At 45.5% G+C, this 20,688-nt stretch overlaps 1 protein-coding gene across 1 annotated transcript in view; it reads left to right on the top strand.

Moving 5' to 3' along the window:
- LOC139230838 (aquaporin-3-like) overlaps nt 1-20,688 on the top strand; it is a 31,375-nt gene that overhangs the window by 4,635 nt on the left and 6,052 nt on the right. The window contains exons 3-5 of the mRNA XM_070862474.1: nt 4,896-5,033; nt 18,454-18,572; nt 20,350-20,567. Coding sequence (XP_070718575.1) covers nt 4,896-5,033; nt 18,454-18,572; nt 20,350-20,567 — 475 coding nt within the window. The remainder of the gene's footprint in view (nt 1-4,895; nt 5,034-18,453; nt 18,573-20,349; nt 20,568-20,688) is intronic.

The raw sequence follows: 20,688 nt of genomic DNA, 5'->3' as shown, positions 1-20,688 counted from the left end.
CCACTCCACCATTGCACTTGTTACTGCCTGTCATCCAGCCAACCAGCCTGAAGTGGTGCAGTCTACAGCCGAGCCTTTCAGGCCCAGAGCTGGTTGAGTGCATCCTGCAAGGCCATCTATAGTCCCTGGTCCTGACACTCAGTGGCTTTCCATCTGCCATGCTGCAGCCACACTGCGAAGGAGCTCTTGAATAGGTAAACCGAGTATTAAGAGGGGATAAAAACAGAAAATGCTGGAAATACTCAGCAGGTCAGGCAGCATCTGTGGAGAGAGAAACAGGGTTAACGTTTCGGGATGATGACCCTTCGCCAGTGACGATGAGTGCTGGGCAGGAGTGTTGGGGTTGGGGAGGTGAGTCATAAGCCAGGTGGAGAGCGGATAATCCTTGTCTCCGAGCAGCCAGCCGTGAACTTCATGTGATGGCTGGAAGAGAGCGGTCTGGCGCAGGATGAATGCATCGTGGCTGCTGCCAGGATAGCGGGCATTGATGGTGAGGATTCGGAGTATGTGGTCACACACCAACTGCACAGTGTGTGAGTGGTAGCCTTTGTGGTTATGGAATACCTCAGGATTGTTATGCGGTGCCCGCAAAGCGACGTTGGTGCTGCCAATGGCGCCCTGCACCATGGGGAAGCCCACTATCCTGACAAAGCCACATACACGCTCCAGCTGCTTCTCTCTGGTATGGGGAAGGAAATGTATTTACTTCTCATTCTGTACAGAGCATCTGTGACCTCGCAGATGCAGTAATGGACAAAAACTGGGAGACGTTGCACTTGTCTCCTGTTGCACACTGGAAGCATCTGCTGGCATAGAAATTGAGCACAATGGTGACCTTGACTGCCACTGAGAGAGTCGTCCTCACCCTGGTCTGAGGCTTGAGGTCTGCTGGCAGAGCTCTGTGACCACGTCCATGATGAAGTGCAGCCTTCGAACATACTGTTCCTCAGTGAAATTGATATAGCAGAACTGCTGCTGGAATACCCTGAGAGGGTAAGACCTCCTGTTCACAGCTCTGTTGTCCCTCCTCCCTCTGGCCATATTTTGTTGTCTTTCTCTCTGCCTAAGTTGCCTCCGATGGTGACGTCAGAGCAAGAGGTCGAATGCCAACACAGCCCCCATGAAACGATATAAATCTGCCCTCAATGAAAGTCACGAATGTTTAACAGCCAGAACACTCCTTCAAGTTAAAATCTGTCAAAACGCTTGTCTGTCTATGTGGAAGTAAGCACCAAGCATTATTGGCCAACTAAAATTTTTCCCAAAAATGGCGCTTTTAAATAGCGCTCCTCCAGCCGACTCCCGACTGAAACACGACAGCTGAAGCTGTCATTGTCAGCGCCAGACGGGAACACAGGTGAAAGAGCGAATTTAGCTTCCCGAGCGGTAACAGGGCGCAGCCGAGCGGGACGCTACGTGTTAGCGCTGCTGCAAAGTCCCCGCCCGATTTAGCGGGAGCTGCTATTCTCGCCACGCCTGGGCGAAAACTCATTTGACCCACCCCCACCGGGGGCGCTAATGCGAGGCGCAACCTATCCCAATTTTGTCCCCATAAATCCAGGACAAGATTAATTGGCACTTGGAAAAGTATGGCTAATAAATTCAAGTCAGCATGGATTTGTTAAAAGCAAATCATGTTTGACTAACTTTGATGAATATTGAGGGTTGATGAAGTTAGTGTGGTTGATGTTGTATATGTGGGCTTTCAAAATACGTTTGATGAAATACCACATAATAGACTTGTTAGCAAAAGTAAAGCCTATAGAATTAAAGGAACAGTAGCGGCATGGATACAAAATTGGGTAAGGGACAGAAAGCAGAGAGTAGTGGTGAACGGTTGTTTTTCAGACTGGCGGGAACTGTACAGTGGTGTTCCCCGGGGTTGGTATTTGGACCACTGCTCTTTTTGACACAGGTTGAGCATCCAAAATCCGTAGTTCCTAAATTCAGAATGTTCCGGAATCCGGACTCCTCTGCCTCGGCCCGACCTCCCCCCAGCCTCGGCCCGACCTCCCCCCAGCCTCGGCCTGACCTCCGACCCCCCCTTACCTCAGCCTGACCTCCCCCGGCCTCGGCCCGACCTCCCCCCAGCCTCGGCCCGACCTCCCCCCAGCCTTGGCCTGACCTCCCACCCCCCCCTTACCTCAGCCTGACCTCCCCCGGCCTCGACCTGACCTCGGCCCAACCTTCCCTAGCCTCGGCCTGACCTCCCACCCCCCCTTACCTCAGCATGACCTCCCCCGGCCTCGGCTCGACCTCCACCCCCCCCTTACCTCGGCCCGAACTCGCCCCCCCCCCCTTGGCCTCCCATCCCTCCCTCCCCTCCGCTGCCCGACCCCCCCTCCCCTCCCCGAGCCCCCCTCCCCTCTCCTCTCCTACCTACCTCGGCCCAGGCAAAGACGTTCCGAAATCCGGAAATACCTGGAATCCGGATTGTCCTTGGTCCCAAAGTTTCCGGATTTCAGACGTCACACCTATATATATTAATGACCTGGATTTGGATATACAGGGCATAATTATAAAGTTTGTGAGATCTTGCAGAGACATCGTTGGTGATATTTCTCCAGCGACTTGAGGTGTCTACTGTATATGGTCCATGTCTCTGAGCCATACAGGAGGGCAGATATTACTACAGCCCTGTAGACCATGAGCTTGGTGGCAGTTTTGAGGGCCTGGCCTTCAAACACTCTTTTCCTCAGGCAGCCAAAGGCTGCACTGATGCACTGGAGGCGTGAGCATGCAAAAATCAAGCGCAGGCAGCGGAAAGAGCGTGCGGCAAATCTGTCCCACCCTCCCTTACCCTCAACAACTATCTGTCCCACCCGTGACAGGAACTGTTGCTCTTGTATTGGACTGTTCAACCACCTAAGGACTCATTTTAAGAGTGGAAGCAAGTCTTCCTCGATTCTGAAGGACTGCAAATGATGATGATGATGATGATAAAGTTTGTAGATTAGATAAAACTCGTAAATTAAATAAACAATGAGAAGGATAGTAACAGACTTCAGAAGAACATAGACAAACTGGTAAAATGGGCAGTTGACATTTAATATAGGGAAGTGTGAAATAATACATTTTGGTCGGAAGAATGAGGAGAGGCAATATGACCCAAATGGTACATTGTTAAAATGGGTGCAGGAACAGAGAGACTTGGGGGTGTATGTAGACAAATCTTTGAAGGGGGCAGGACAAGTTGAAGGCTGTTAAAAACCATATGGGACCCTTGGCTTTATCAATAGAGGAATAGAGTACAAAAGCAAAGAAGTTATGCTGAACCTTTATAAAACACTGGCTAGGCCTCAGCTGGAGTATTGTGTTCAATTCTGGGCACCACACTTTAGGAAGGATGTCAATGACTTGGAGAAGGTGCAGAAGAGATTTACTCGGATGGTATCAGGGATGAGGGACTTCAGTGATGTGGCGAGATTGGAGAAGCTGTGGTTGTTCTCTTTAGAGTAGGGAAAGTTAAGAGATTTGATTGAGGTGTTCAAAATCATGAATGGTTTTGATAAACTGGTGATATGAGGAAATATGAGGAAATTTGTTTTAGCATGTTGTGATGTGGAATGCATGCCTTTAAGCCCCAGTAATGAGTAAACAAACTTCATGCCTTGGTAAACAAAAATTATCAAGCTATCAGCGTTTGAAATGGAAGGGTACAGTTGGAAAACAGATCTGATCTATCCATGTGGAGGATAATTCCAAAGAAGGAAAGGATTGAGGAGACCATACCTGAGGGAAGATAATGTAATTTTTTAGGTGATAAGTAACAACAACAACTTGCATTTATATAGTGCCATTAATGTAGTAAAATGTCCTACAGGAGTGTTATCAGATAAAATTTGAAACCAAGCCATTTCTACATTAAAATGGTGACTAGACTTCAAAAAGTACTTCATTGGGTATAAAGCGCTTTGGGACATCCTGTAGCCATGAAAGGAGCTCTATATGTGCAAGTCTTTCTTCCTTTCTTTCTAAGGAGACATTAGGACGTGTGACCAAAAGCTTGGTCAGAGAGGTAGGTTTTAAGGAGTGTCTTAAAGGAGTAGAGAAAGGTAGAGAGGAGGAGAGGGAGGTAATTCCAGAGCTTAGGGCTTAGGCAACAGAAGGCACAGCCGCCAATGGAGGAGTGAAGGAAAATGGGGATGCACAAGAGGCCAGAATTGGAGGAGTGCAGAGGTTGTGGAGCTGGATGAGGTTACAGAGATAGGAAGGGGCAATGGCATGGAGGAATTTGACACAAGGATGAGAAATTTAAATTTGAGACATTGCTGGACATAAATGTTGTTCAGTGAGCACGGGGTGATGGGTGAAAGGGACTTGGTGCAAGTCCGATTCCAGGCAGCAAAGCTTTGGATGAGCTGAAGTTTGCGAATGATGTAGTAAATTAGAAAGTAGTATTTCAGCAGAAAATTTGGCTTGGGCGAAACTTATCAACATTTTTCCCTATATTGAAGGTGAGACAATTCCTTCCTGTGATAGTGTTCCACACGGTGCAGAAGACCAAACAAATGTTTCTTCTGAAAGAATAAAGAAAAGTCATATTGACCAATGGCAGTCATTTCCTAACTTTGATCACACTTGGTTTATTTCAGATTTCACACACGCTTGTACATATTCCTGAAACTGCATATCTGGACCTTCTACTGACAAATAGTGCAGCTTCTATTTGTTCAATTCAGATGCAGGCTAAACCATGTGTAATCTTTCTCAATGGATACTAGGTAGTACTGTTCCATGTGATTCAATGGAGCTAGCATGCCAAAACCCATAATAAGTAAATATCTTCACTTTCTTTATTGCCCAGTTTCACTACCTAACAAGTAGTATTCTATTTGTGTGTAAATCAACCATTTAATGTATATACATTCACAACTCTTTTGTTCTTTGTGCAGGAGCTCACCTGAATCCTGCAGTGACCTTTGCTTTGTGCATGCTTGCTTGTGAGCCTTGGTTAAAATTCCCCTTCTTCTTTTTGGCACAAACATTTGGTGCCTTTCTTGGATCAGGCATAATGTTTGGTTTGTATTACGGTGAGTAATGAAGCCACCTTATTTCAGCAATGTATAAAGTATAATTGTTTGATACTACATTAAAACATAAATCATAAAATAATTCAAACCTTAGTATTGACATTCAACAGAAAACAACAGATGGGAAATGGGGAAGGAGCGCAGGAGTGAGACTAACTGGATTGCTCTTCAAAAGAACTGGCGCAAACTCGATGGGCTGAATGGCCTCTTTCCGTGCTGTACTATTCTATGATTCTATATAGGTACATCCACATATAGAGCACCTTTATATTTTATTCTCACAGGCTGCTGAAAATATTGCTTCTAATATTGTGCTCTACATTTATCTGCTATAATCTGGGTACATTAATTCTGGAATTTAGGGCTCTAAATTATGAAGGCTAGGAACTCAACATCCAAGGGTATTCAACATTTAGGAAGGATAGACAGAAAGGAAAAGGAGGTGGCGTTGCTGGTTAAAGAGGAAATTAATACAATTGTAAGGAAAGACATTAGCTTGGATGATGTGGAATCGGTATGGGTGGAGCTATGGAATACCAAAGGGCAGAAAATGCTAGTGGGAGTTGTGTACAGACTTCCAAACAGTAGTAGTGATGTTGGGGAGGGCATCAAACAGGAAATTAGGGGTGCATGCAATAAAGGTGCAGCAGTTATCATGGGTGACTTTAATATGCATATAGATTGGGCTAACCAAACTGGAAGCAATACGGTGGAGGAGGATTTCCTGGAGTGCATAAGGGATAGTTTTCTAGACCAATATGTCGAGGAACCAACTAGGGGGGAGGCCATCTTAGACTGGGTGTTGTGTAATGAGAGAGGATTAATTAGCAATCTCGTTGTGTGAGGCCCCTTGGGGAAGAGTGACCATAATATGGTGGAATTCTACATTAGGATGGAGAATGAAACAGTTAATTCAGAGACCATGGTCCAGAACCCCCAAAGAAGGGTAACTTTGAAGGTATGAGGTGTGAATTGGCTAGGATAGATTGGCGAATGATACTTAAGGGGTTGACAGTGGATGGGCAATGGCAGACATTTAGAGACCGCATGGATGAACTACAACAATTGTACATCCCTGTCTGGCGTAAAAATAAAAAAGGGAAGGTGGCTCAACCGTGGCTATCAAGGGAAATCAAGGATAGTATTAAAGCCAAGGAAGTGGCATACAAATTGGCCAGAAATAGCAGCGAACCTGGGGACTGGGAGAAATTTAGAACTCAGCAGAGGAGGACAAAGGGTTTGATTAGGGCAGGGAAAATAGAGTACGAGAGGAAGCTTGCAGGGAACATTAAAATGGACTGCAAAAGCTTCTATAGATATGTAAAGAGAAAAAGGTTAGTAAAGTCAAACGTAGGTTCCCTGCAGTCAGAATCAGGGGAAGTCATAACTGGGAACAAAGAAATGGCAGACCAATTGAACAAGTACTTTGGTTCGGTATTCACTAAGGAGGACACAAACAACCTTCCGGATATAAAAGAGGTCAGAGGGTCTAGTAAGAAGGAGGAACTGAGGGAAATCCTTATTAGTCGGGAAATTGTGTTGGGGAAATTGATGGGATTGAAGGCCGATTAATCCCCAGAGCCTGATGGTCTGCTTCCCAGAGTACTTAAGGAGGTGGCCTTGAAAATAGCGGATGCATTGACAGTCATTTTCCAACATTCCATAGACCCTGGATCAGTTCCTATGGAGTGGAGGGTAGCCAATGTAACCCTACTTTTTAAAAAAGGAGGGAGAGAGAAAACAGGGAATTATAGACTGGTCAGCCTGACATCCGTAGTGGGTAAAATGATGGAATCAATTATTAAAGATGTCATAGCAGCGCATTTGGAAAGAGGTGACATGATAGGTCCAAGTCATCATGGATTTGTGAAAGGGAAATCATGCTTGACAAATCTTCTGGAATTTTTTGAGGATGTTTCCAGTAGAGTGGACAAGTGAACCAGTTGATGTGGTGTATTTGGACTTTCAGAAGGCTTTCGACAAGATCCCACACAAGAGATTAATGTGCAAAGTTAAAGCACATGCGATTGGGGATAGTGTGCTGACGTGGATTGGGAACTGGTTGGCAGACAGGAAGCAAAGAGTAGGAGTAAATGGGTACTTTTCAGAATGGCAGGGTACCGCAAGGTTCTGTGCTGGGGCCCCAGCTGTTTACATTGTACATTAATGATTTAGACGAGGGGATTAAATGTAGTGTCTCCAAATTTGCGGATGACACTAAGTTGGGTGGCAGTGTGAGCTGCGAGGAGGATGCTATGAGGCTGCAGAGTGACTTGGATAGGTTAGGTGAGTGGGAAAATGCATGGCAGATGAAGTACGATGTGGATAAATGTGAGGTTATCCACTTTGGTTGTAAAAACAGAGAGACAGACTATTATCTGAATGATGACAGATTAGGAAAAGGGGAGGTGCAACGAGACCTGGGTGTCATGGTACATCAGTCACTGAAGGTTGGCATGCAGGTACAGCAGGCGGTTAAGAAAGCAAATGGCATATTGGCCTTCATAGCGAGGGGATTTGAGTACAGGGGCAGGGAGGTGTTACTACAGTTGTACAGGGCCTTGGTGAGGCCACACCTGGAGTATTGTGTACAGTTTTGGTCTCCTAACTTGAGGAAGGACGTTCTTGCTATTGAGGGAGTGCAGCGGATGTTCATCAGACTGATTCCCGGGATGGCGGGACTGACATATCAAGAAAGACTGGATCAACTGGGCTTGTATTCACTGGAGTTCAGAAGAATGAGAGGGGATCTCATAGAAACATTTAAAATTCTGACGGGTTTAGTTAGGTTGGATGCAGGAAGAATGTTCCCAATGGTGGGGATGTCCAGAACCAGGAGTCACAGTCTAAGGATAAGGGGTAAGCCATTTAGGACCGAGATGAGGAGAAACTTCTTCACCCAGAGAGTGGTGAACCTGTGAAATTCTCTACCACAGAAAGTTGTTGAGGCCAATTCACTAAATATATTCAAAAAGGAGTTAGATGTAGTCCTTACTACTAGGGGGATCAAGGGGTATGGCGAGAAAGCAGGAATGGGGTACTGAAGTTGCATGTTCAGCCATGAACTCATTGAATGGCGGTGCAGGCTCGAAGGGCCGAATGGCCTACTCCTGCACCTATTTTCTATGTTTCTATGAAGGAAGACTCACACAACTAATTTATTTAATTAGAATGTTGAGAGTAGAGATTAATCAGATATTTTAAAAACTGCAAGGAATGCACCTGGAGTATTGTGTGCAGTTTTGGTCTCCTTACCTAAGGAAGGATATACTTGCTATAGGGGGATTGCAGTGAAGGTTCACCAGACTGTTCCTGGGATGGCAGGATTGTCGTATGAGGAGAGATTGGATCGACTAGGCCTATATTCACTAGAGTTTAGAAGATTGAGAGGGGATCTCATTGAAACATATAAAATTCTGACGGGGTTGTACAGATTGGATGCGGGGAGGATGTTTCCCCTGGCTGGGAAGTCTAGAACAAGGGGTCACAGTCTCAGGATAAGGGGTAGGAAATTTAGGACTGAGATGAGGAGAAATTTCATCACTCAGACCTGTGGAGGCCAAGTCACTGAATATATTTAAGAAGGAGATAGATAGATTTCTAGACACAAAAGGCATCAAGGGGTATGGGGAGAAAGTGGGAATATGGTGTTGAGATAGAGAATCAGCTAGGATCATATTGAATGGTAGTGCAGGCTCGAAGGGCCGAATGGCCTACTACTGCTCCTATTTTCTATGTGTCTATGTTTCTATGAATGAAATGATCTAGTGTGAGCAAGTTATTTTATTTTTACATGATTGAAAGCCGCAGACATCGGGGGTTCTTACATTTTTGGGTCTTTTTAAACCTTCTTATCCTAGAATATTCCAGCTGTCATATTTCAGATTACACCATGAATAAGTCCTAACTCCCTCATAATGGCAAAATTATGCAGCAGACAACCACAAATGTAGATACCCACTCAGGGTTGTATTGCAAAGTTCTTTCTGAATGGCCCAGGCAGTGGAAACGTTGCTTGAGCACGCTGACAGTCTGCTCGATAAAGTTTCTGAAGGGTAGCTTTCATTGTAGGCCACCTGTGCAGCTGTACCCAGTTTCCTGACAGGATGCAGAAGCCAAATCTGCAGGGGATAGTCCTTGTTGCCCAGTAGCCAGCCTGTAATCTGATAGCTTGTTGGACTGGCTCAGGATGAATGCATCATGACTGCGACCAGCAAAACTGCGTATAGACCTGCACGATGGACACTCTGCGGTCACAAACAAACTGAACATTGAGGGATTGGAATCACTTTCTGTTCAGAAAGATGCCAGGCAAGGCAATGTGGGTGCAGTCAATGGCACCATGCACCCTTGTAAGCTGCAGTGTGGGCGAAGCCTAGTGCTCTCTAGTCCTGCTTTGCTCTGTCCATGGGGAAAGAGATGTAACTGTTCCTCCAGTCATAGATAGCCTCGGTTACCTCCCAGACACAACAGTGGACTGCAAACTGAGAGATATTGCTGATGTCATGTGTTGCAGCATGGAGGAAACCTATTGCATAAAATTTCCAGGTCACGGTGACCTTGACAGTCACAGGAAGTGCTGTCCATGCCCTGGTTCGAGGCTTGAGTTGCGGCTGCAGCAGGTGACAGAGCTCGGTGATAGCCATTGTTAAGCAAAGGCGCCTGAAACATTGCTCCTCAGTGTTCAGGTAGGAGAAGTGCTCCGTGAAGATTCACTGTGAGTATGGCCACCTGTGCAGTGCCCTCCTCCTCCCTCTTGTCCCAACTGTTCCTACTGTCTCTTGTCTTCCAGCCCCGAATTGCTGAGCTAATTTCCCACGTGGTGAGTCAGGTGCAAGGGTAGCCCAATTTCACAAAAGGATCCTACAACAAATGTAGGACCCTTATTTAAATACTTTAATTATTATTTAACCTACTTCTGGCACACACTCTGGATGCCTACGGAGGAACAGCGGAATATTAGGAACAGAATTAGGCCATTCAGGCCCTTGAGTCTGCTCTGCTGTTAAATTAGATCATGGCAAATATGTACCTCAACTCCATTTACCTGCCTTTGCTCCATATCCCTTGATACCTTGATGCCCTTTCATAACAAAAATCTATTGATCTCCATGTTGAAAGCTCCAATGGACCCAGCATCCACTGTCTGTTGGGGGAGAGCTCCAGATTTCCACGATTCGTTGTGTGAAAACGTGCCTCTTGATTTCCCTCCTAAGTGACCTAGCTCTAATTTTAAGATTATGTCCCCTTGTTCTTGAATCCCCGATCAGAGGAAATAGTTTCTCTGTATCTATCCTATTGAATCCTTTTAATATTTTAAACACCACAATGAGATTACCCCTCAATCATCTATATTTAAGGGAATACAAGCCAACGTATCGGGAGCCCGCTCAATCACGGCGGACGGCACACTTCCAGCGCAGAATGGCCGCGCGCACACCGCTCGCCATATTGGATGCTTAGGCGTTTGGGTTTTATGCATTTAAAACCGATGCAGCGCCAATGAATTTCTATGCTTGTGTAGCTAGAATTCTCTGTTCCTTCAGTCCATTGAGAATTTACTATGGGCCGAAAATTCTGGCCTTGCCGGATCCGTACGAAGTGCACACGGAGCCGGCGAGGCCGCGCAAAAGTCAGTTTTCAGGGCGCGATGCGCATGGGTCGAATACCGGCTTTTCCAATCAGATCCTCCACATCCCCGGGAGAAGGACATCTGTGCGGGAGAGATTGGGCTATTTGCCTAACTCATGCCCAGCGAATGTCCTTCAAACTTTTACACCTGGTAAAAGCAGGCGCATAGCTTACTTTTACCAACGTAGAGTTTTAAAACATATAAAAATTACATTTAAACACTCATTTTTATATTAAAAACGCTGTCCATAAAGGTACGTTTATTTTTAACCCTCTTAACACACACACAAAAAAATTCCAAAAAATATATTTTTTTCCAAAACATTTAATTACATTTAATTTCAATTAATTTTAAATATGTGAGGTGTTTTATTTATTTATTGTGCTATGCTTTGGTATTTTAGGGGGTTTTCTCATTGATATTAATGGGAGTCCGTTACAAACAGAGTTCCCATTTTTATCAATGAGAATACTGATTGGTGGTCCAGGCCCATGTGACTCCTGCTTGTATGTACGTAGCTGAAAGGCACCTTCCCATGCAATGTGCAGCGAATCTAGGCCTCCGACCGGGATCTTAGGTTCCTCCGGGACCACCAGGTACTTTCGTGAAATTTGTTCGGGTCAGATCCGTTCGTACGAAGGAAGCCTCCGACCGCAATTATCCACTCACTATTTCTATTGTCTTTTTCCTAAAATACACTATTTTGCATCTATGCTAAACTGCATTTGCTGCATATCTTCCCACTCCAGAGTTGCTATTCATTTTCCTAACACTTTGCCATGTCCCCTAATTTAGTGCTGTCAGCAAATATTTATATCAGTTGCTCTGTGCCCATGTCCAAGTCAGCATGGATTTATGAAAGGGAAATTGTCATGTATCTTACATTATTATATATAACTGTATCCGACTGTAATAAGATATGACCTGTAACCACCAGGGGTGCACTTGCAAGAGAGAGGTATATAAGCAGAGGTCTCAGGCAAGTGCAGCATTCCAGAGCTGTGAAATAAAGGTGCAGGTCCAGAGTGACCTTGAATTCACTACATGCCTCGTGTGAATCTGTACTGAGGGGACAGGACTTTACAGTGGCGACGAGTTACGGGATTACAGAATCCACAGAATGGCGAACAACGGATCAGATGAAAAGTATAATGCGGGAGACAATTGGGAGGACTTTATAGAAAGGCTCCAGCAAAGCTTTGTAACCAAAGACTGGTTAGGCGACGATAAGGCAGACAGGAGAAGAGCCCATCTCTTGACCAGCTGTGGCTCGAAAACATACGCTTTAATGAAGGATCTGTTGGCACCCGAGAAACCAGCAAGCAAGTCGTTTGAAGAATTGAGCACACTGGTAAGAGACCACCTGAAGTCAGCCAGCAGCCTACACATGGCCAGACACAGGTTCTACAACTACAGACGCTGAGTGGGCCAGAGCATACCCGACTTCGTGGCGGAACTTCGGAGGTTGGCTAGTTTATGTGAGTTCTCTGATGAACTGAGGAGAGAAATGCTGAGAGACTTTTTCATTGAAGGAATAGGCCACGCAGGTATATTCCAAAAGCTCATAGAGACCAAAAACCTGACCTTAGAGGCAGCAGCACTGGTTGCACAGACATTCTTGGTAGGGGAAGAAGAAACGAGGTTGATGCAGGTACGACAACTAACGAAATATTGGAACAAGAAGTTCACAGCACTAAACAAGATGCTACCCCCACACACCGACAAAACCAGGAGAACAGGCTCTCGACAGCAGGCAGAAGCCATCAAGGGCCACAGGAACGGCAGTTCACACCTCATCAACCCACAATGCGAGCAATCAACTACAAACTGAGAGAAGCTCAAGAGAGATCAGCCAGACGCAGCTCATTCTTTGGGAACACTTTGAACAATGGAACAGGTCTGTGCTGGAGGTGTGGGGGTGGGCACTCATCAAGGGGATGTCGATTTCAGCAGGCTGTTTGCAGAAATTGTGAAAATACAGGACATTTGGCCCGCATGTGCAAAAAAACGGCAGCTCGGCTGGTATATGAATCGGATGATTCGGAAAGCGGACCAGAAGATGGTGGGGACAGTACCCGGGACACCGATGTACAGCGGGTCAACACGATCAATGGCCGCTGCTCCTACAACAGGACACCTCCTATAATGATGAGGGTCCTACTCAACGGGATATCTGTCAACATGGAGCTGGATACGGGTGCGAGTCAATCTCTCATGGGCGCTCAACAATTTGAACAACTGTGGCCGCATAAAAGAGACAGACCAAAACTCACAAGGGTCGACACCAAACTAAGGACCTATACCAAAGAAATCATACCAGTCCTCGGCAGCGCCATGCTCCCTGTCACACACAAAGGGACAGTGAACCGACTTCCCCTGTGGATTGTCCCCGGAGACCCCCCAGCACTGCTGGGGAGAAGCTGGCTGGCAAAACTAAACTGGAAATGGGATGATGTCCATGCCATGTCATTAGAGGAACGGACGTCCTGCTCAACAGTTCTAAAGCGATTTGAACATCTCTTTCAGCCAGGTGTGGGCACTTTCAAAGGGGCCAAAATCAAAATCTACATCACACAGATCCCACGTCTGGTGGCCTGGTATTGACGCGGACTTGGAGCTCTGCGTCCGAAGGTGCACCATTTGTGCCCAACTCAGCAATGCCCCCAGGGAGGCTCCACTGAGCCCCTGGCCCTGGCCGACCAAATCCGTGGTCGCGGGTGCACATAGACTATGCGGGCCCATTTATGGGCAAAATGTTCCTCGTAGTTGTAGATGCATTTTCAAAGTGGATCAAATGCACCATTTTAAACTCGAGCACAACCTCCACCACTGTGGAGAGCCTCGCAACCATGTTTGCAACGCACGGAATCCCTGACATATTGGTCAGTGACAATGGTCCGTGCTTCACCAGCGCAGAATTCCAAGACTTTATAATTGACCATGGCATAAATCACGTCAAGACGGTACCGTTCAAGCCGGCCTCCAACGGCCAGGTGAAGAGAGCAGTGCAAATCATTAAACAAGGCATGCTTAAAATCCAAGGTCCCACGCTGCAGGGTCGCCTGTCGCGACTGCTGCTGACATACAGATCTCGTCCGCACTCACTGACTGGGATCCTCCCGCGCAACTGTTGATGAAAAGGACTTTAAAAACAAAGCTCTCATTAATCCTCCCAGACATGCACGAAATCATTGAGGCAAAGCGCCGTAAGCTGACTGAGTGCCATGACAGAAATTCGAGGGGGAGATGGAATGAGATAGGGGACAAAGTGTTTGTACTAAACTATGGCAGGGGTCCCAAATGGCTTGCAGGGACAGTAACGGGCAAGGAAGGAAACAGGCTACTGGTAGTACAAATGGACAATGGCAAAACCTGCCATAAGCATGTAGACCAAGTCAAAAGCAGATTTACCAACAACACTGCAGAACCAGAGGCAGACCACAATGTGGAACTCGCACCACACCTGGTGGACAGACAGAGGGAACGACCTGAGGAAAGGGCAATCCCAACAGACAGCCCAGGCGAGTCAACAACAATCACACCAATCGAAACAGACAGTCCAGGCGAGATACCAGCAACCACACCCAAAGAAAAACAGACACCAAGGCAAACAACTGAACCACAACTCAGACGTTCCACGCGAGAGCGTAGACCACCTATGAGACTGAACTTATAAAGACAATAAGATCTTGGGGGAGGGTGATGTCATGTATCTTACATTATTATATATAACTGTATCCTAACATGGTATACATGACTGTAATAAGATATGACCTGTAACCACCAGCTTACCTTACCACCAGGGGTGCACTTGCAAGAGACAGGTATATAAGCAGAGGTCTCAGGCAAGTGCAGCATTCCAGAGCTGTGAAATAAAGGTGCAGCTCCAGAGTGACCTTGAATTCACTCCATGCCTTGTGTGAATCTGTACTGAGTGGACAGGACTTTTACAGAAATCATGCTTGACAATTCTTCTAGAATTTTTTAAGGATGTAACTAGTAGAGTAGACAAGGGACAACCAGTGGATGTGGTGTATTTGGACTTTCAAAAGGCTTTTGACAAGGTCCCACAGAAGAGATTAGTGTGCAAAATTAAAGCACATGATATTGGGGGTAATGTATTGACGTGGATAGAGAACTGGTTGGCAGATAGGAAGCAAAGAGTAAGAATAAACAGGTCCTTTTCAGAATGGCAGGTCCTTTTCAGAATTCAGAGTGACTAGTGGGGTACCGCAAGGTTCAGTGCTGGGACCCCAGCTCTTTACAATATAAATTAATGATTTAGACAAAGGAATTGAATGTGATATCTCCAAGTTTGCAGATGACACTAAGCTGGGTGGCAGTGTAAGCTGTGAGGAGGATGCTAAGAGGCTGCAGAGTGACTTGGGTAGGTTAGATGAATGGGCAAATGCATGTCAGATGCAGTATTATGTAGCTAAATGTGAGGTTATCCACTTTGGTGGCAAAAACAGGAAGGCAGACTATTATCTGAATGGCGACAGATTAGGAAAAGGGGAGGTGCAACGAGATCTGGGTGTCATGGTACATCAGTCACTGAAGGTTGGCATGAAGGTACAGCAGGCGGTTAAGAAAGCAAATGACACGTTGGCCTTCATAGCGAGGGGATTTGAGTACAGGGGCAGGGAGGTGTTGCTACAATTGTACAGGGCCTTGGTGAGGCCACACCTGGAGTATTGTGTACAGTTTTGGTCTCCTAACTTGAGGAAGGACGTTGTTGCTATTGAGGGAGTGCAGCGAATGTTTATCAGACTGATTCCCGGGATGGCGGGACTGACATAGCAAGAAAGATTGGATCAACTGGGCTTGTATTCACTGGAGTTCAGAAGAATGAGAGGGGATCTCATAGAAACATTTAAAATTCTGACGGGATTGGACAGGTTAGATGCAGGAAGATTGTTCCCGATGTTGGGGAAGTCAAGAACCAGGGGTCACAGTCTAAGGAGAAGGGGTAAGCCATTTAGGACCGAGATGAGGAGAAACCCCTTCACTCAGAGAATTGTGAACCTATGGAATTCTCTACCACAGAAAGCTGTTGAGGCCAGTTTGTTAGATATATTCAAAAGGGAGTTAGATGTGGCCCTTACGGCTAAAGGGATCAAGAGGTATGGAGTGAAAGTAGGAATGGGGTACTGAAGTTGCATGATCAGCCATGATCATATTGAATGGTGGTGCAGGCTCGAAGGGCCGAATGGCCTACTCCTGCACCTATTTTCTATGTTTCTATGCCTATGGGGATCGAGAAGTCACACCAGGAATCCTTGATGTGCAGCACTAACTATATTTTGCCTATCTAATAAGTATCTCCTGTTCTCTGCTATCTATCCCTCAGCCACCTCTTTATCTATGATGTCACTCTACCTTTAATCCCATGGATTTTAATCATCACAATATGGCTCTTATGTGGCACTTTGATAAATGTCCAAATAGACCAAATATTTCCTTTTTATAACCTCAGTCATTTCCTTGAAGAATTAGTCACACTTGACCTGTTCTTTTTCAAATCTGTGTTGGGTCCCTGATTAGTTCGTAGCTTTCTCAGTGTCCACTAACGTTATCCCTCATTATGATCTCTTGCGATTCACCTACTACTGATTTGTGGTATTATCAGTTTTCATGGTGCCTTTTAGCCCTTCAAATCACTTTACTCTGAGTTTGGAGCTCTATATTTTGTGATGGCTTTCTTTAGAATATTAAAGGCTTTCAACTTCTGCTAAGAAATCCTGATAAAAGCAGATTCTATTAGGTAAAATCCTCAAGCCTGTGATCCCAATCGGGAGTCATGCTTGAAGGAAGTATGGGTTGGAGAATTGGAAGTACAGTAATGCAGCCCTATCTCCAGCCTGTGCTCCCCTAGAGAGTGGCCCTTGCTGGGACACAGGATTGATGACTTTACCCATATCATTTTCAAACTGCAGACCTCTCCTTCTGTCTTGTTGCTGTTATTTATTTTTTGCAGATAATAGAGCTCACTAGTTTGGGTTTCAATGTGCGACCTGTTTTTGGGAATAAAATAGTTTGGAGACTGATAGATGGAACCACTCCTGCTCCTGTAATAAATTTTTAAATCTTAGATTGCAGGCCCTGTTCTGGCCCTGGCTCCTGTTGCTGGCAGGTTAGGCCTAGCGGAGAAGCCACCACTGCTTGGCCAAATCAGGGCTTAGGTTAAAATAGCAGATTGGGACCGGATGATGGCACCTGAGCCCGAACTGCATACTTAAAGAGGACCCTTGGGGCAGGTGTTCTTGCCACCTGTAATTTAAAATTGCAGTCAGGCAGTTCGAGGCAAGAAAGGAATGGGTAACTCCCCCGTTCCATTTTAACTGGAGTTAATGCGGGTGGGGTTGCGGGACGGGAGGGTGGGGGAGGGCTGGTGGGAGGTGAAGGCACCGTCACTCTCTTTCCAGCCATTTCACCGACCTTCTTGTGATCTTGGGGGAATTTTAATTCCCCAAAATGGGTTGGTTTGGGCTGGGTGGGAAGTAAAAATGTAAAAATTTCAAACCTGAACCCCACCTGCCTCGAACCTGCCCTAACCCTAACCCTAACCCTAACCCTAAATGCAGAGGCGGGGTGGGGGGCATGTGACCAACCCGCTCAATATTTAATGAGGCTGCTGCCTCAGATATTTTCACTGTTCCAGATTCAATCTAGACCGGCCAGGTTTTCCAGGCTTTGGGAAACCTGGCAGCTTAAGAGAGGCGAGGACTGCTGCAAGGAAGAGGTAAGTGCTTTTCCAGCACTGCTTGTGTGCCAGGAGGAGCAGGCGTGCTTCCCCCCCAGCCCCCCAATCAAACCTGTTAATGTCCCTAACCGCTCCAGTGATTGGACAACCCCCACCATGATCCAATGGCTCCAGATGTTCTCCAGACCCCTCTCCCCCGCAATCTTCTCCCCTCCTCCCCAATCTCTCCAGTCCCCCACAATATTCTCGCCTCCTCCCCCAAACTCTCCCGACCTCCGTAATGTTCTTCCCTCCTCCTCCAATCTCACTTGGCCTCCTACGATCTTCTTTGATCTCCCCGTGCCCCCGCATTGATGCCCCCAGATCCCCGATCTCTCCCTCCCTTCTCTACGCTTCCCAACTTTGGCCTGGTGCTGCAGGCCTACTTGTCCGACAGCCAGCCAGCCTTTCAATCTGTCTGGCAGCGGCCAGGAAATGTATTTCAAAAATGTTAATCAGGTACTGCCATTAAATTCGTCTGGGCCTGAAGGAAACCCGTTTTTCCGGGTTTCCTGACTGCAAAACTGCCCCATCACCCCGCCACCCCCCCGTTACCTCCCCTAAATATCAGGGCCCTTAATTTAAAAAAGAATCTTACAAACCTGCGACTGCCTTTTGTTTCAGAGCTGCACTGGGCCTTTAAATAGGCGCCGGGTCAAATGGATGAACTATGCATCTGCAGCACGCAAAGTTTTGTGCGGAAAATTCAAATTGGTAAAATCTACCACTGAAGTCTAAAATATAAAAAATAATCTTCTTGGGAAGAATCTATTGTGAACAGCCTTTTAGATTGTTAAAATTCAGCCTTTTATTAATTTCCTTGAGTTCTTGGTACTTTGCTTTAACCTAAGTTGTATATTGGTGATATTTTCTTGTTGCTGTATTCATTTTCAGTGGCAGGAGTTGGTTATCTTTTTACAATTTTGACCAAAATTAAATTCAGAGGGGTAATATTCTCCATTGTCCTGAGAAAGCTACAAGTGGCTGTTTGGAAAACCAAGAAAGTGAATCTCAAAAATATGCTATTAATAATTATATCATTGCAGATAAATTGTGGCATTATGGTAATAAACAGCTAACAGTAATTGGACCAAACTCCACTGCTGGAATATTTGCTACGTATCCACCTGCACATTTGAGTGCAGTCAATGGCATTTTTGATCAGGTGAGTGAAAAGAACTTCAAGATGCATGCTATGTGATAGAGACTGCAACCTGGTCACCTCACAGGGCGGTTTATATTAGATTATTTTATCAATTAGTTGAGGCCAAATTCCAATTATCAGATTGAATTTATAATATGATTCTACAAACTGCAGATTTCTCAGAATGTAATATATTACAATTTTTAGTAACTTTACTCGTGTGATGATATATTGCACTAGAATGTATTATAACTAAAATTTATCAGGCAGGATTTTCCTTTGGGAATCTTCCCATTTCTAGGCAGCATTGGAGAGTTATTCAGAGGAAAATGGGCACAGAAGGCCTACCACTGAACCCCTGCCTGTCTCGCTTAAAGTTATTTTAATTTGCAAACTGGTGTTCGGGCACCAATGAGTTCTGCAACGTTAGACCCCTGTTCCTCTCTTTCAAGGTGGACCACCACAGAGATGCCTTATGCTGCATCTGACCCTCAACCCAGTGGCTCCCACATCTCCCTGTCTGTAGATCCAGGCAGGGCTATTTCAGAATGTGGGGTCACCCATTTAAGACAGAAATTAGGAGGAATTTTTTCTCACAGAAGGTCATGAATGTTTGGAATTCTCTACTCCAGGGAGCTGTGGCGGCTGGGTCATTGAATATATTTAAGGTGGAGATAGACAGATTTTTGAGCGATATGGGAGTCAAGGATTATGGGGAGCGGGCGGGGAAGTGGAGTTGAGGCCAGGATCAGATCAGCCATGATCTTATTGAATGGCGGAGCAGGCTCGAGGGGCCAATTGGCCTACTCCTGCTCCTATTTCTTATGTTCTTATGTTCTTATCCCTCTGCAATGCTTGAGAAGGTTGTGCCTCCCTAAACAGTAACTGAGTTATGCCAGCTACCAGAGAGCTACGAGAACAACTCATGAGGATGATCTTAGGGGTCAGTGAGGGCCTGGAGTGTGGACTATCTTTTGACTTGACTGCAGAATCAGACCTCAAGGGGGGAAAAATTCAGGTCCTTTGCACCCCCAGGGGCGCTAACGGGGCACAAACGACTTTTTGCCTGGGCGCTGTGCTGCAACCGACTCTTGTGAAATTCCGCGGGAGTTTAGTAGTGGCGCTAACCAGTAGCCCGGGACAGGCTCGCGGCTGTTACTGCCTCTGTACCGAATTTTCGGCCACAAATGTTTTCCAGTATTTTTCTTTTAGTTTCCATGTAATTTTCTTGTTCTATACACCTCCTCCCTCACAATTTATAACAAGGGCATGTAGGAGAAGAAATGGCATCTGCTTTTTGGCATCCAGTTTACTCTCTTACCCAGTATTTTCCTCTCTACGTCTTTTGACCGCTAGCATGCAGAGGAACTGGCTAATCTGAAAGTATGTTGGACTTTGTGTGTGTACACGTGCGTGTAAAATATTTATTCCTGTAGTCATTTTAAAAATTCTTTTACTCTCAGTAAAATGTATTTATCTTAGCTGCTGCATCAACAACGGCTGCTGCACAGGGAGGCTGTTTTTTGAGATGTGTAAAATTGTAGTATTGAATCTATATGACTGTCATCATCTCATTAGATACAGGGGGAGGTAGGATTCCAGGCTAATTAGACAATTTCAGGTTTTTTGTCAGATTTGTTTTTGAAATTTGACATTTGATTGAACAGAATTAACCACAATTCAGACATTCTCTTGGGTAGTAAATGAAATAAAAGATGCTGTAGATTTGACATGTAAAGTAAATACAGTAAAGCTCTGATGGTTGACTTTTACTTGATTTCTCTTTTTCTCAATACAGGCAATTGGGACTGCAGCTCTTATCCTTTGTATCCTTATCATTGTGGAACCATTGAACAGGCCAGTGCCAACAGGACTGGAAGCCTTTACCATTGGCTTTGTGGTTCTGATAATTGGCTGGTCAATGGGTTCAAATTCCCAGTACTCATTAAATCCTGCCAGAGACATTGGACCTCGCTTGTTTACCGCAATTGCTGGTTGGGGATCTGAAGTTTTCACGTATGTTTTGTTATAATTTCTTATTTGTAGATATGCTATTAATTCCTTTTCAATCAGTATTACACTCTTAATAAGTGGTGAGACTGAGTACTGTGTGTAATGAGCAAGTGTGACCTTAGCT

The sequence above is a fragment of the Pristiophorus japonicus genome, chromosome 2 (genome assembly GCF_044704955.1).
Source record: "Pristiophorus japonicus isolate sPriJap1 chromosome 2, sPriJap1.hap1, whole genome shotgun sequence".
NCBI lineage: Eukaryota > Metazoa > Chordata > Chondrichthyes > Pristiophoridae > Pristiophorus > Pristiophorus japonicus.
The sequence above is the reverse complement of the archived record's forward strand: the minus strand, read 5'-3'. Positions and strand labels throughout refer to the sequence as shown.